General features: G+C 48.9%; 1 protein-coding gene across 3 annotated transcripts in view; it reads left to right on the top strand.

Annotated features, from left to right (window-relative positions):
• The window catches only part of Galnt9 (polypeptide N-acetylgalactosaminyltransferase 9), a 78,470-nt gene that overhangs the window by 21,988 nt on the left and 39,240 nt on the right, over positions 1-17,242 (top strand). For all 3 annotated transcript variants that reach the window (XM_087578561.1, XM_087578562.1, NM_001122644.1), the window contains 1 exon segment: positions 12,592-12,772. In XM_087578561.1, the coding sequence (XP_087434687.1) occupies positions 12,592-12,772 (181 nt within the window).

The following is a 17,242-nucleotide window of genomic DNA, read 5'->3' as shown; positions in this document are numbered from 1 at the left end:
CTGTGTGTACATATGTGCACCATATGTATAACTTGTGCCCGCAGAGGCCAGAAGAAGGCAATGGATTCCCTGGAACTGGAATTATAGGCAATTATGAGTTGTTGTATGGGTGCTGTAAACAGAACCTGGGTCTTCTTTAAGAGCAGCATATTCTCTTAGCTGCTGAGCCGTGTCTCCCGACTCGATGTGCTGGGCTGGAGCACTTGGGCCTTCCTGTCACAACCCCAGGTGACTGTGGCTATCTCTACCCTCCTCCTTTTGTACCAGAACCTTCCTCATGGCTCTTTGTTACAATGGGAGGAACTTGTGGAGAAACGCCCTACCTCAAAGCCACACCTGTGATGCTTCCGTCTTCCCTTATAGCTCTTTGCTCGCCTCTCCCCGGGACCTGAGCCTCAGACAGACATCCTTTACCTGGAGCCCAGAGGCCAGCCAGGTGAGCCTGGTTTCTGCTCCCCTCATTGCTTCCCAACACTTATTTTAAAAACCTGTGCCTCCTGTCAACATTTGGCCAAAGCCACAGAGACGTCTTGATGCCCAACAAGGGAACTGGTTTCATATACAGTGATCTGACAAGACTCCAGTCGGGCTCAAGATGAGCCCCTGCCTCAGTGGCAGGGTGATTCCAGATCATCCTGAAAAAGCAGCCTTCTGAGGAAGCACGTGACTCATATGCATGGGAATGGCCCCCACAGGACCTCAGCTGACTGGTTACTCAAAGAAAGGGAGGGCCAGCTCTGTCCTGGTGCTCCCTAGCCAGTGTGGACGTGCTCAGGACATTTCCCTCTGCATTGTGGGCCATCAGAATCCTTCCAGATCGAAAGGCCCCCTCTGAGGATTATTTCATGTGGAAATTGACAAAATACATAGTGAGTGAGGAGCCAGCCACTGCTGAGAGCTGATGGGTGTGGCCAAGGGACACACACAGGACAGGATGATAGATGTAGATGTTTTAAGAGACCCTCAAATGTTCTCTATGAAGTGCTTAAAAGAGAAAATGGATAAAAATTACAAGGAGATTATATTTTGAAACAAGAAAGCATAAGTTAGAAAAATACATAGTAACACTGGTGTGGTGGTAAGTGGGTTGCCAATTTGAGGTCAGCACAGACTACAGAGTCTTGTCTCAACAATTAAAAAAAAAAAAGGAAAAGGCAGATATATACAGACTTCCAAAATTGAAGTACATTGTTGCCATTAAAACAAAAGATTCAATGGGTAGAGTACAAAGTTACAAAGGAATCAGACACTGCTAAAGAAAAGATGTAGTACCTGGAAGATGGTCTTGAGAGCATAGCCTGGGCCACTTATATGGAGGAAGAGGAAAGGCACTGTATAGATTTGGAGGGCGGGCACCTGGAGAGGTAGCAGCTTCCTACTCTGTTCCGGGGGTAGAAAGAGGCAGACCCCTGAAGAAGAAAAGACTGGGAGATGGGGCTTGGAAAATAAACCAGCCAAGCTTGGAACAAATTACCCATCAAACTACAAACTGGCAGCTACCCCACCCCACCCCACCCCAGGAAGCTCCTGTTAAGCATGTAGAGCCGGTTCTACAGAATATGTGTCTGGAGGCACCTGGGCAGCTGTGCGGATTGATAAGGAAGTAACAGCCCCTGACTACTACTTCTACTTCCTCCTCTCCTTCTCCTTCTTCCCAATTAACTGCAAAAGTTCAGTCATTTAATAAGAAGAACTCCACACCCTTACTCTACAACATCATCCTGAGAATTGTGGGCTTAGCCATCTATGGGAGGCTGTGGAGAGCCAAGGAAAATGAGGACTTAAGTCAGACTCCTGGGACTATGAACTGGTTGCATAGACAATTGGCATGAACAGAATGGGAGGCTAGAGCAACCCTGACTTCTACACATGACCTCAGCCGAGAGGCCAAGACCTTATCAGACTCAATAGTTAAATCAGCAGATTGTAACCCAAGAGGCCTGTCTGTGACTTAAAGGTAGAGGGGGCAGGGAAAGAGAGGTGTCCTACACAGATGTCACTAATGGGTCACTGCACCTTGGGAAGAAAAAGTGTTGGATTTGGAGGCCAGGACTGAGAAGTCTCTGAACAGAAGTCTTGTTCAAGACTCTGCACCCCCTGGCTGTGTTCAAGCCACATTTAAGACAAGGGCCACTCAAGGAACACAAAGTCATCATTGCATAGGCCCTGAGGTACTGAGGAGAGCAGAGGTAGTGATCGTTGGCTGTAAGAGGCAAATGTGCATGCAGAAAACTCAGAAGCTATCGTTAAAAGCAGCATGTCAGAGGAGTAGGACACAGGTGCTTCTAACAATAAAAACCAAGGTGGCAAACGACTCACCAGGGAAGTGCTTCAGTGTCCCCCGCCCACGTCCCCAGAAATGAAAACATCGAAAGAACTAAGACAAAATGGAGCATCTTGGGAAACTGAGCAAGGGGAGGCCTCTCAACTCTGTCAGATCAAACATGAAGAACTCAGCAACAAGACCTGCCTTCTTAGGAGATACACAGAAAGTTCTCAAGACCTTCAGTCTGCAGGGCCAGTGAGATGATGGCTCAGGGGGCGAGATAATGGCCGTCAAGCCTAAAACTTGAGTTTGGTACCCAGAACCCACATGGTGGAAGGAGAGAAAGTTATCCTGAAAATTATCATGTCTTCCTCACATGTGCTGTGATATGTACATGTTGGCACGTGTGCAATAGTGTAAAAAAATTTTTTTAACCAGAGTGAGCCTAAGTCACACTCCTTTCCCCAACATTTGGGAGGCAGAGGCAGGTGGATTTCTGTGGATTCGAGGCTAACCTGGTCTACATAGTAAGTTCCAGGACAGCCAAGGGTATGCAGAGAGACATGATCTCAAAACAAAACAAAAAACTCGAGCCTGCACCAGACCACAGGCAAGCCCCAACTGCAGCCCTCCGTGCAGATCATGTTCTCTGCTGGGCACACAGATGGTAGACTCTGGAAGCGAGAAGCTGGTACTCTACATAGGCTCACATAAAGCTGTAACCTTGTGTTTCCTATGAGCTGGAAGGGGTATGTTATATTGAACATCATAAAAGGCTCAGAAACCAAATGATTTAAAAATTGTTAGGTTCAGCCTGATCTGTATTTAACTTTATGGTTTTACATTAATACATTGGAAAACAACTAAGGTCAAAACTGTATTAACCAAGGTCTTAGGGGAAGCACACAGTCGTTAAATAAATTGGAAAGAGGGAGACAATAAACAGAAATTAATGAAATAGAAATTAAAATGAGAAAACACAGAAGGGCCCATAAAAGCTGAGGCTTTTCTACCCTGGCAGCCTGGAGAGTTGGGTAGTTCCTGGGTATTGTCTCTGTGTCTCCCAACCCTCCAAATGGATCCTGCTGCAGTCAATTTTAAGGTGGCTCTGAATGTCCTGAGCAGAACTGCCCCTCCCTGCAGTCAGGTCTCTAGGTTAAGCTAAACTGTAACCTCATTTATCAAAGTCCCTTTGCCTTCCAGCTGCTGCCTCCCAGGGGTTTGGAAAAAAACCCTCTTTTCTTCATGTCTAGCTCTCCCCTGCTGCAACTCTCTCCCTACAACAAAAAGCCTACTTTCCTCACCTGCCCCCTGCACAGTCTGTGAGTCCCCACCATGCTCACCTCAGTGATTTCCCCATGCGTAAGACTGGACAGTCACCCATGCCAATGCCAGGCACAGACCCATTTGTAGCTTTGGATTAGACTGAGGATTAAGCTCCCCACCCCCACTGTCCTCCCATACCAACCTTTCAAGGTTTCAAGAACACCCTTCTCTAGCCCACCATGTCCCAACCTCTTCCCAGAATGCCTTGCCCCACCCTACTCTTCTTCTCCCTGTACTGACCCCAGGCATGGAGCAGCCAATCACAGCTGGACCCCACTGCTGGTGGTCACAGCTGCACCACACTTGCTTCCCTGCCCCTGCCAAGTTTCCTGATGATAGCATGTGCCTGCCGGTTGGTATGGGATGGCTCTTGTCAAAGGCTCTGCACATAATTCATATGTGAGTGCATGCATCAGATCTCCTGGAACTGCAGTTACAGGCGTTTGTGAGCCATCATAAGTATTGGGAACCAAACTCTGTTCCCCTAGAAAGCAAATGCTTTTGGTCACCAAGCCATATCTCTATCCCTTCTCTGGGGCCATTTTGACAAATGGACGAAGAAATAAAAGACACTTTCACACTGGCTTTTTATGCTTATGGCTATTCAAGTGATGTTTTTAAAAGAACCTTCAGTAGCAGGAAAGTGTTGAGGCAGAGAGAGGAGGGCAAATGTGCACTTGTTCTGTCCCCTATGTCCCCCCGTGGTCATAGTCTAATAGAAATAATGTGGGGCACTAGGCTGTGAATATTGAGTTTTGGCTCTGTGATGAGACCCTTGGATGATTCCGGGTGTGCGTTCATGGTCTCCCTGCCAATGTGAAGGAGATGGGTGATATTCTCCTGAGAGTGTTCACCGAAAAGCTGACCTTTTCCTGTTATCTCTCCTTGACTGGCCTGGTGGGATTAGACACTGCTTTTTAGTTGATAATTTGACTACTGACCGTCTGTCTTCTCTTGAGGGCATTTGTGCCCGAGTGGCTGGTTGGGCTTGTTATATGATGATCCTGGGCTCCACCTTTTCTGCAGGGCACCAGATCCTGGGAGGGTGACCCTGGAATGAGCTGTTAGACTGCCTCATATGGGTATATGAGCTGTCATATGCATAGGATGCTGGTTTCCGTTTTCTAGGAACAATGTGAGAAGATGTTTTAAACTGAGCTGAGGAATGTGCATTTCTCGTTCTTAGAGTCACATGACATTAAGGATACAGCACACACTACAGCATCATTCAGCTAGGGCCGATTTCTGGACCAGAAACTAGAAAACACTTCATCCTGGTTCTCCAGGAACTGCAGTGCTATCAGAAACCATGTCGCCACCTTCTCACAGCTCAGCTCCCTGGGATGGACACACACTGCGTCACCACTGGGTCACTCTATGTGAGGAACAGTTCACACATATCAGAATCTCCTGCCCCAGATACCAACAGAGCTTGGTCAGGTCCAAGTATGTGGTGCAGGCCGTGGCTGTGCGGCAAACACCACAGACCAGCTACAACAACAGGCTCTGAAGTCAAGGAGTCTGCAGTCATGGTTCTAGGGAAAGCCTTTCAACCCCGTCCAGCTGCTGGGAGTTCCAGGTGTCCCTAGGGGACACCTGCACCTTCTACACAGGTGGTCTGTGGGTAGACATCCAAATTCCCCAGTTCTGAGGACACCAGCCATGCTAGACTTGGGGCCCAGGCCCAGCCAGTGTGACTTCATTTTACTGTGATCACATCTGTTTCCAAACCGGGCTCCATTCATGAGACTTTAAGCACACTGACCTTAAAGATATTTGGAGGATTCGGTTCAGCCCACAGTAGTGTCTGTAGTCTGGTCTTGTGTGCTTACATTATACTCGTTGTTGCTCATTGGAGCTGGAGATCCTGAGAACCAGGAAGGCATGAAGCAGCAGAATTCCCTACCCCTTACCAGAACCCACATGGCCCCTTCTACCCAGTCTGTACTGTGTCTGGAGCTTGGCCTGCAGTGAAGAAGGAAACCCCACAGCTGCAGCCCAGAAGTCCTGAAGTCCAAGCAGAAGGGTCTGCCCAGCTCAGCATGGATTTTAGCAGAGCCTCAGAGTGTGAGCGACTCTATAGACAGTTAACTTTGTAAAACAGGCCTCATGACTTTTCTGTCACCGAGAGGCCATCTCGGTGTCCTTCCAGGTTTTCCCTCGTTTCCTGGTGAGGTCAAGCACTCCCATCTCCTTACAAGAAATCTTTGTCAAGTAGAATCTGAGCTGACGCAGGGGGAGCGAAGGAAGGTGAGAGGCCAGGATCCGATGGCAGAGTGATCCTTCCCTAAAGGCAAATCCAATTTCGAGTTTTCAGTCAGTGTCACTGGTACGGATTCCTACTCCAGAGAACTGGGATAGGAGCCGAGGCCCATGCGGGAGGCTCCGATTTCAGGCCCCACTCCCAGGCTGGTTTTGAAGTTTTGCTCTGCCCATGCTAACCCCTCTCCAGTGGCAGCCCCTGACCAGTGCTCTTCAGAAGCGAGTCTGTGTGGAACCCGCTTGTGAATCTCCCCAGAAACAGCATTCCTGTCCCACATCCTCTGTTGGGACTCCACAGAATGGCAAGAAACAGGTGTCCTTAAGGACTGATTGAACCTGTACCACCTTGAATTCTTCCTGAGGCCCTTGGAGCACACTTTGAAAACAAGGTGTGATAGTTAGGGCTGGTTGTGAACTCAGGCAGATCTAGAGTTATCTAGGAGACAAAAGCTCGGCGCTTAGAAGAGTTTCTAGGTTGGGTTATTTGAGATGGGAAGACTCACCCTGAATAGGTGACAACGTTTCATGGGCTGGGGTCCCACTGAACACAAAGGGAAGCCTAGCAGAGCACCACCATGCATTCATCTCCCCACTTCTTGACTATGCATACAGAATGTCCAGCTGCCACCATGATAGACTGTACCCCAATCTCTCCGTCCTTCCTTATGTTGCCTTGTTAGGTATTTTGTCCCAGCAATGATAAAGATATTGATATACAAGACTTCCCAGATGCATAGCATGTCCACTGGGGTCCTGTGTAGGAAGGATGGTGGGGGCCAGGCCTGGACCAGCAGAACCACCAGGATTCCACCTTGACTCTTCACAGTGGAGGTTCCTAGCCTGGACCCCCAGTCCGCCACCTTCTGGGAACAGCTTGAGGGAGACCTTGTCTGGGCTATTTTGTACCTCCATGTCTGTTTCCTCACCTGTTCCCCAAGGGTTGGGGAGGTCATGCCCTGGGGCTGTGTGTGTACAGACAGATCTCCAGGGGCAAGAGTTGGCTTGCAGGGTTGGGGATTTAGCTCAGTGGTAGAGCACTTGCCTAGCAAGCGCAAGGCCCTGGGTTCGGTCCCCAGCTCTGAAAAAAAGAAAAAAGAGAAAAAAGGAAAGAAAGAAAGAAAGAGTTGGCTTGCTCAGTGGTGTGTGTGTGTGTGTGTGTGTGTGTGTGTGTGTGTGTGTGTGTGTGTGTATAGCCAGCATGCCAGCCATAGAAGGCAGAGAATAAGAACCAGTGTTTTGGGATTCAAAATACTGTAACAAAGAATACCACAGGTGGACTAGTTAGCCACCAAGATTTGCACATTTGCACAAGGGATCAAGCTGGGAGTCTGAAAGTGTCAGAGAATGAAAACAAAGAAGGGATGTTAGCAGGAGGAAGAGGTGTCAAGAGGAGAAGCCTCTATTTAAGGGGAGTCCCAGGGCTCAGGCTCAGCTGTAAAGAGTACTGCTGCTCAATCAGAAGACCCAAGCTCCATTCACCCAAGACCCATGTCCAGTGAGTGGCTCACAACCACCTCTAACTCCATCTGCAGAGGATCTGATGCCTGCCTCCGAGGGCACCTCTACACACATGGTCCACATTCACACAAGCACAACCTGCATATACAAATAAAATATAAAAGATAAAAAGAAATTAAAGGAAGTTGCAGAAGAACAATTTAGAAGGCAGACAGAAGTATATAATCTTACAGTTAACAGAACACATCTTCCAGGAGGAAATGTCTCTTGAAGGCCAAACATGACTTTTATGGTTTGTATATGCTTGGCCCAGGGAGTGGCACTATTAAAAGATGTGGCCCTGTTGGAGTAGGTGTGTCACTGTGGGAGGTGGGCTTTAAGACCCTCATCCTAGCTGCCTGGAAGCCAGTATTCTGCTAGCAGCCTTCAGATGAAAATGTAGAACTCTCAACTCCTTCTGCACCATGCCTGCCTGGATGTTGCCATGCTCCTGCCTTGATGATAATGGACTGAATCTCTGAACCTGTAAGCCAGCCCCAATTAAATGTCCTTATAAGAGTTGCCTTGGTCATGGTGTCTGTTCACAGCGGTAAAACCCTAACTAAGTCAATGACCATAATAACCCAGATGGGAGAAACAGAAATGGCACAGGGATAGAAACAGACAGAGACACAGAGACAGGGTTAGTATGAAGGACAATACCTATAGAAGGAAAAGGGGGGCTGGAGAGATGGCTCAGTGGTTAAGAGCACCAACTGCTCTTCCTGAGGTCCTGAGTTCAAATCCCAGCAACCACATGGCGGCTCACAACCATCTGTAATGAGATCTGATGCCCTCTTCTGGTGTGTCTGAAGACAGTTACAGTGTACTCATATATAATAAAATAAAATCTTAAAAAAAATAAATTTAGAAGGAAAAGGGTCTTCAGTCAATGTTGGAATTCAATCCTGAGACTGGGTGAGGAGAAAAGCTTAGTAGGAATTCTATACCCAACCAAATTATCTGCCACTCAGAAGGAGGAAAAAACAAATTTCCCAACTGTCTCATAGCTTAGAAAATTCTCTTTCCATAAAATCCTTCTGAAGTATAATTTGGTAATATTCTTCTGTCAAATGAAAGACAATTCCTAGACATAAGGAAATGTGGAATTCGCAAAATCGGAGAGCCTACCCAGGCTGAGCATAGGAAACCAAGGGTGGTGTCCAAGCAAGATTATACAAATGATTTAGGAGGTAAAAGGTCCCAGATGCGGGTGCTGAGCACTGCCCATGGTCCCCGCTCTCCAGTGACACAGGCTGGAATCTACCCCACAATCCCCTTGTTAAGAAGCCTGGGATACAGCATGGAGACCAGCTGTTTCTAGCCATGCTGCCTGAGTGTGGTCATGTGCTCCCTAACACCACAACCTCACTTGTTGTTTGACTCTGTGCCTCAGTTTCCTCTTCTGCAGATTGAAGTGCCCCAAATGACCTCCTAGAGGTGCTGTTGATAATGAGGGAGTGGACATGTCTGCAGAGCAGGTGCCTACAAACACTGTCACTACCACACACGCCCATGCCAGAGCAAGATGGCTGGTCATGACCTAACACAAAACAATCAGAGTGCATGTGGCTCTGGGAATTCAGAACATTGGCAATAGAAATCAATATTGCCGGCCAAGCAGTGGTGGCCCATGCCTTTAATCCCAGCACATGGAAAGCAAAGGCAGGTGGATCTCTGTGAATTTGAGGCTAGCCTGGTCTACAGGGCAGATTCCAGGACAGCCAACACTTCACAGTGAGACCCTGTCTCCAAGGGAAAACAAAAACGACGTCAACATTGCCTTGGTATTTGAAAATTCATTATGTGGCCTGAGATTGGTGAGTGGTGGAATTATTACATTTTGATCCAGGTAGATTCTGGAGCGAGTTCTGTTCAGGTAACTTTGCAGGAAAGATACTTATCCATTTCTTGTTTTAAAATCTCGTGGGATCTTGCCTGCTTTTGCACAGCATGTTCCAGACAACCTTGTGGGACACTGTGGCTGCTGTGGGCAAGAAACCCGTATGTCCTTCATCTTACATGCTAGGTATCGAGGGACATGGTAAGGTTGACGTTCCCGGAGACAGAGCATTCGGCATTCCTCTGGAAGTCACGAGGGTAACTGCCAGAATCACTAAAAATAAAACAGAGCTGAGAAAAATCGGGGGAAGGCGGCGCAGGGGAGGGGATGTGGGCGGAGGCTGAAACAGACTCCACTCATTTTTCACTTAGGAGCCCTGGGACTTGCCTCTGGCTCACAAAGTGGGAACCAGATCCATCCAGCTATCAGGGCTCCAGTCCTCAGACCCTGGCGTTGAAGGATGCAGCAGGCCACCAACGGCCAAGTACTTCCAAGGGTGGGGTTGCAGGCAAGGGAGCACAAGTGGTGTATTCTGGATTCACCAGACAGTTCAAGCAGATATTTTGTTTTTACAAGTAAAACCCCAAAGCTGGCTACTAGCACCACCTGAACAGCCCCCACTCCCCCAGCCACCCTGCAGCCAGGCAGCAGGGCCTGGGGACAAGTGCTCAGAGGCTATCAGGGCTGCTCTCCTGCCAGCTTGGAAGCTACTGTGTGTCTGCTCTGTGGGAACCCTGTCTTTAATGAAAGTCACAAAGTGTAATATGTTTAAAGATAGGATTTTGTCATATGTAGTGGTAAGGCGGGAAGGGCTATGCAGGGACTATGTAGTGAACTCCAGGCCAGCCTGGGCTACAGGAGGAGACCATGTCTACAGCATGGTTTTTAGATATGTTGCAGTACTAAGATTTAAAAGAAAAAAAAATAAGCAAGGGAATAAGAAAATAAAAGCAGGTGAAGTGATGTGTCATAATTTTTCGGTCTTTATATCTAACGCATGTCCTTCAATCCTATACAAACATCAATTCTGTGTTTGAACAATTAAAATGGGATGTTACAGAACACACAGAGGTCCAGGAACCTGGACTGAGAGGGGACCCCGCCTCCCCCACTGGCTATTTGGAGGTTGATGCCTCCCGTTACCCAGCTGGACCTCCACCAAGGAGAGCAAAGGGTCTCTCATGTGTTTGTAGCCCTGGCTTATAACTCCTCTAGGATAGATGCTCTGAGTTGTGTCCACTGTCACGACTGTCAAGAGCCTCCCTAGCTGGGGTTCCCAGGTCCTGTAGCCACTGCCTCATCTAAGACTTGGAGCAGAACAGGCTTCTGTCCTAGCTTTCTGCAGAGTCCCTGGCTTCTCCTCTCCAATGCCTTATTTCCCGAGTTATCACCCGTGTCCTTGGGTTGGAACTGTGTGTGGCAGTCATTTGCAATTGGTCTCAAACACAAACACTACCCATGCCCAGGGTACAGACGATTTTGTATTTAAAAGTTTAATATTTTAATTCTTTACAATGTGTGTACTTTTTACCTATTTTTACCTTTTTTAGTTTTTGAGACAGGGTTCTCTGTGTTGTATCCCTAGGTGTCCTGGAACTCACTCTGTAGACCAGGTTGGCCTTGAACTCAGATCTGCCTGCCTCCCAAGTGCTGGGATTAAGGGTGTGTGACACCACTGCCCAGCCACCAATTAAAATTTTATATATCAGTTAACTTTACTCTTCCTTCTTTTTTTTTTTTTTTCCCGGAGCTGGGGACCGAACCCAGGGCCTTGCGCTTGCTAGGCAAGTGCTCTACCACTGAGCTAAATCCCCAACGCCAACTTTACTCTTTATTGTAGATTTTATTACATTTATTTTTTACATTTATTGATTTACTTACTGTGTGTGTGTGTGTGTGTGTGTGTGTGTGTGTGTGTGTGTGTGTGTGTTTACATGCTCAGGAGTCATTTCTCTCCTTGTCCCATGTGGTTTCTAGGGACTGAACTCCACACAGCAGCACCCTTACCCTCTGAGCCATTTCACTGGCTCTGACTTTTCCTTCCTTCCTTCCTTCCTTCCTTCCTTCCTTCCTTCCTTCCTTCCTTCCTTCCTATCTATCATCTATCTATCTATCTATCTATCTATCTATCTATCTATCTATCTATCTATCTATCTATTTTTTACATACATTACATCCTGACTGTTTCCCCTACCTCCACTCCTCCCAGCCCAGTCCCCTCTCCCTACGTCTCCTCTCCCTTAGATCCAGATCCACTCCTCTTCTGTTGTGAGAGAGAGAGAGAGAGAGAGAGAGAGAGAGAGAGAGAGAGAGAGAGAGAGAGCGCTCTTAGGGATATCGACCAAACATGGCATAACAAATTATAGTAAGACTAGGCACAAACCCTCATATCAAGGATGGATGAGGCGTCCCAGTGGAAGGGTCCCAAGTGCATGCAAAAAGGGCCAGGGCTACCTCCCACTCTTGCTATTGGGGATTGCAAAGGGACGCCAAGCTATGCAACCACAGTGTATGTGCAGAGGACCTGGCTCGGACCCATAAAGGGCCATGAGTGTGGCTTCAGTCTCTGTGATCCCCTATGAGCCCTGCTTAGTTGATTCTGTGGGTCCTGTTCTCATGGTATCCTCAACCCCTCTGGCTCCTAGAATCCTTTCTCCCCCTCTGCTTTCCCTGGCTTTGTGCAGTGTTTGTTGGGGTTCTCTGCATCTGCTCCTCTCGGGTGCTGGACAATGCCTCTGTGATGACTATTGGGCTAGGCACCGGTCTATGGGTATAGCAGAGAATCATTAGAAAACATTCCATTGACCTTTTTGGTTCTATTCTGGGTCTCTGGGCTGACAAGCCTCTAGTTCTAGGTCATCCACACAGTGTCAGGTGTAGGCTCCTTCTTGTGGTGTGGGCCTCAACTTAAGTCAATCATTGGTTGGCCACTCCCACAAGTTCTACACTTCCATTACTCCAGCACATCTTGCAGACAGGACATATTCTAGGTCAAAGGTTTGTGGCTGGGTTGATGTCCTTGTGCCACTGCTAGGAGCCTTGCCTGGTTATAGAAGATGGACAATTCAGGCTCCATAACCCCCATTACTGGGAGTCTTTTGATAAGGTTACTTGTAGATTCCAGGAGCTTACCACTGCACTAGGTTTCTACATCGCTTCCCAAACGCCCCCCAGACTTTACTGCTTACTTTACAGACTTGCTCTTGACATCATGATGAAGTGTTGAGTAACACCACTACCTTGGCTCATGCTTCCTCTGTCCACCCTCCTACAACCTTGTCAGCCTGCATCTTCTGATCTCACAGACAGGCTCATTCCAGAACACACTGTGCAGGGAGTGGGTACACTGGAAGCAACTCCAAGGATCCCCTGACCTGCCTTTTCTTGTCTTCTACAGGCCTTGCAAAGCCCATTGGGCTGGTGGAGGGGCCAGGTGGCCTGGGCCAGGGAGGAGTGGCTGCCACTCTGCAAGATGACAGCCAAGAGACCGAGGGCAAGTTCGAGGACTTTGGGTACAATGCACAGCTCAGTGACCGCATCTCCCTGGATAGGACCATCCCTGACTACAGGCCCAAGAGGTGAGCAGCCTGGCCTTAGCCCCTGAGAACTGGAGGTGGGATTGTGCTACACAGGGGCATGGGGCTGCAGAATATCCCTCAGTCTCTTTGTGGCTCTGTCTCCCTTGATCCCTCTGTCTCTATATCTCTCTGTGTCTCTTTTCTGTCTCCCTCAATCTTCCTTTCTGTCTTTCTTTCTCTCTGTCTCTCTCTCTATCTCTGTCTCCCTGTCTCTATCTCTTGCTGTCTCTCTCTCCCTGTTTCTGTCTCCCTGTCACTCCCTCCCTGTCTCTGACTCTTTCTGTCTCTGTCTATCCATCTCTTTCTGTCTCTGTCTCTGTTTTTCTCTCTGACTCTGGTCTCTCTTCCTGTCTCTCTCTCCCTGTCTCTGTCTCTCTCTCCCTGTCTCTCTTCCTCTCTCTCTCTCTCTCTCTCTCTCTCTCTCTCTCTCTCTCTCCCTCCCTCCCTCCCTCCCTCCCTCCCTCCCTCCTTCCCTTCCTGTCTCTTTCTTTCTCTCTTTCTCTGTCTCACTTGCCCCTCTGCTGTCTGCTCTGTTCCTCTCTTTTGAGCCCCATCCACACGCAGGATCAGTCCCCTTTCCCTTTGGTCTCAGAGGCTGGAAGGCTGGAGGTGGCTGGGCTATCTCTGTGAGCCCATGTGTATATACACATGCACATAGGTTTGCAGATGGACTTGAACACCTGAGCTTTGATTCCTGCTGAGTATGTTCTTCTCGCTGGCTTTTGCAGCTATTGCTGGTGTGTGTATGCTGTGACTGCTCAGTGAGCCTTCAGTGTCCTGAAAAGGTTTCAGCAGTCCTTCAGAGGGTGTGGCCATCTTGTTCCTCACCACAAAGGTGCTCATTGCTATGGCCTTGCTTGTGTCTCAGGACTGAGTTCTTGCCCCTGATTATTATCTCAGTCCAAAAGCACACAAGGGGGCTGACCAGAGCTGAGCTTGAACAAATACCTTGATAGGAAGACTGGCTAGGTCCAGCACCTACAGTGCCAAGACTCAGAGTTGCCAGCAGCAAGATGGCTGCTCTTGTGCTCTATCATAGACCACCAGGACAGGAGGCCTAGACAGAGAAACTCTCAGCAGCTCTGGATAACTAAGCTCAGGGCTCAGCACCTGCCAGAGTGCTCTTGGGGCCTGGTAAAGGTCGATGAGTGGTAGTAGGTCTGTTTGCAGCTCTCCTACTGCCTGGTGGACCTAAGGACTAGAACTCCAGCAAGGAGCTTGCTGAGGAGGGTGGAGCAGGGAAGAAGGTGAAAAAAGAAGCTTGGAGAGGTGCCTCACCAGAGCAGTGGGTGCAGTGAGGGAGAAAAAAGGAGGGGTCACCCCACCACCATCCACCGAGTTCCTGAGTCTCAATCTTTGAGCTGCTTTTGAGGACTTTCGTTCCTCACCCCCAGTTTGCTCTGTGCATGAGCCGAGGTATTAAGATGGCCAAAACCCAGAGTCCCAGCTGGCTGTGAATGCCTAGAATCTGGAACAGTTCTCTGGGGCTGTGCTTGAACCGCTCCCAGGAGGTGCCTGGGCTGGGGTGATCCTCCCAGCAATGGAATGGAGACTGTACCTCTGGGATTATTTTGGTAGCTGTGCTATTTTTTAACTCCCAAAATAACCTGTATTTTTCATGCCTGATTCTTTTATTTTTGGGTATCTTCTGAAATTCAGAAGTTGAATTATTTACATCCTGAGACAGACCCAGGAAGCTAGCTGCTGCCTTCAAATTTGAGGTTACGCAAAGGTTTATGACCTGCTTTGGTAGAACCCTGTTAAGTTCTTTCTCCAAGCCTGCCGGCCTGGGTTGGGAAGGTGAGAAAGGACTATGGAGAGTGTGGAGGTAATTCCCTGACCTGGGCAGTCCACCTGTATCAGAATGTGACCCACTTGTCTTGTCAAGGAACAATGAGCTCTCCCAGCCTGATGTTCCCACAGTAGGCTCTCCCCGGTGAACCCTCCCACTATGGGCTCTCCCTGATGGACATTCCCCTTCCCAGAGAGTGAACCAAGGACAAGTGTACTCAGAACTTCATCACTCAGCTCTCGAACCTCCCTTTCCCATGTCCAGTTTCATGAAATATGTCAGAAGGCCTAATCCAGGTGAGTGAGATATGTGTACCAGGCCTGGCCAATCAGAGCAAAGGCATGATGGGAACCAGCCCGGAGAGACACTGGGGCAATCGCATTATGGAGCTGCTGAGAAATAAAACAGAAGCAAGTGGGATGTCTGAGCATGCAGGTGGACGGTCAAAGTGTGGTGGGCAGGCTCTGAGATGATGCTTGAAGAGGCACCCACCCCTCCCGGGGGCTCAACCCCTTCTTGTCCACTTTAACCCTCATGTGACTGTACCACGTGACAGTCCCCAACCTAGAATCTTTGAAGAGGTCTCCAAATCCCTGCTCTCCCCGTGACCCCAGAGCCATGACAAGAAATGGCTGTTGTATGAGTTATAACCTTAGGCTGTTGTGTGCAGCCTGTGATGGACATCCTGTGAAGAGCAAGGTGAATACAAGGTCAGCGTCTGTGAGCATTGCCCTCCTCAGCAAAGGTGTTAGGGACAGGCGTCTGAGGGTGGCTAAGTGGGAAAAGCAATCATTGCAAGCTCAGTCCAGGCTCCCCCTAAACTTTCTGTCTATGATCTCCTCAAGGGCTTCACCCTCCCAGCATGGCCAGAACATGCCTCCAGGACCAGCAGGCTTGGTCATCAGAAACTGGGCTGCAGGCATGCATGCGTGTGTATGCACATATGTGAGTGTGTTCCAGCACCCGCGGGCGGACACCACCCACTCAGATGATTTCTCACACTTTCTAGTCGGTGTCATCCTTGGATGCCTTTTGTCTGGGGGTGGACAGTTTTTCTAATTAAGCAGCAGCTTTAATTATGGCACAAAACGCATCACATAGATGTTGATTACTAAGCCTGCCCCTGGGATGACGAAAGGAGGCCAGTAAATCCAAATTAAACAGTGTCATCAAAGCGAACAGCGTTCCCCCAGAAGCCTCCGCTGTGATGTCCCCTGCCTCGTGTTTGTGGTCTCCATGCATATTCATCGTCTGAGCCAGGAACAGCTTGGCTGTCAGCTCCAATAAGTGCAGATTGAGTGCGTGGCAAGCAGAAGGCTGAGCTAGCTCCTTGGGTTCAGGCTGTACAGTCTACTGGACGAACCCCACCCCCTCCCCCACACACAACCCTTGTGCTCTTGGTCCTTGAGAGAAAGGAAGGAACTTTGGACACTGCGCATCTCAGGGCCACTGAGGTTCCCTGAAGACATGACCCTTGACCTGCGTTTTGTGGTGCAATAGTTTTTTTGTCGGTTTGGTTTCGTTTGGTGGTGGTTTTCTGGAGGGGTCTCCTCATGTAGTCCAGGCTAGGCTGAAATTCACAGTCCTCCTGCCTCAGCCTTCTGAGTACTGGAATGACAGTTCTGTGTCCCGATACCTGGTCCTGGTTTTTACTAGGCGTGGAGCTGTGGACAGCAAGTCCTTGTCCTGAATGCAAGCTAATTCTTACCAGTTTTCTCCGCCTAGGTCTACAGTCAGGTAGTGTTGTGAAGGACAGCTGGAAGGCCTTGAGTCCAGGAGGATCCAGCCCAGCAACTGTCTCTGGTGTTCCAAACCTGTCCCTGGCAACATAGATTGGAGTTATGAAACCTAATTTGACAATGAAAGCCTTGCATCCTTCAATGGAGTTAGAGCACAGGGCCTCCTCTCAGGGGGCAGAGCTGGACACAGAGTTCATTGGCTGTGGTATGAACTTCAACCTTAGGCCTACAGGGCTGCCGTCCCCGTCTCCTGCTGTGTGAGTTCTGACCAGGGCCCACTGAGCATCCAGAGGGGCCTGTAGAGGGTCCTGGGCTAAGGCAGCAAGGAGCTTAACACAGCTCTGAAAGTCAACAGAGAACATCAAGGGCTGAACTGGCCCAGAACATAGTGTGTCACCCGGACCAAGGAGATCTGCCAGCACCAGTGACCCACAAACAGTTTGAGGGTTGTTACTACCTGAAGAACAGGGGACATACCCATACCCCTGTGGGGCCAAGGGAGGCTGTCTGTCTCCAAGTGGCTGGTTCACTCAGGTAGTGACCCTATAACCAGTTTGAGGTCCCTTTGAGAGAGGGTGGTATGAGAATGTTCTGCGTGTGTCTTGCTTCTGACACATGATTGAAGTATGTCTGTCTCCAAAGGGAGTTTGAACCTGTGAGGAGAGGGCTGGTGGGTGGAGCATGTGGGCTTGCTTTCAGCATTTTGGTTCCTGTGGCTTTCAGTCTTTGAACATGGACATGTGTCTGTGACCATGTGTCCATAACTGTAGGGGCAGGCACTGTGTAAATGTACATGCTCCACATGCCATCAACATGCCAACTAGAGAGGTCTTGGTGGGATGTGTCTGGGTCTTCAGACAAAATGCCAGGTGTACATGTGTGAATGTGGACATACATGTGTGGAAATGTGTGCTCATATGTGCAAATTGTGTGTGTGTG

This window comes from Rattus norvegicus, chromosome 12 (genome assembly GCF_021556685.1).
Source record: "Rattus norvegicus strain SHRSP/BbbUtx chromosome 12, alternate assembly SHRSP_T2T, whole genome shotgun sequence".
NCBI classification, from domain to species: domain Eukaryota; kingdom Metazoa; phylum Chordata; class Mammalia; order Rodentia; family Muridae; genus Rattus; species Rattus norvegicus.
This window is presented reverse-complemented; position numbering and strand designations above follow the sequence as displayed.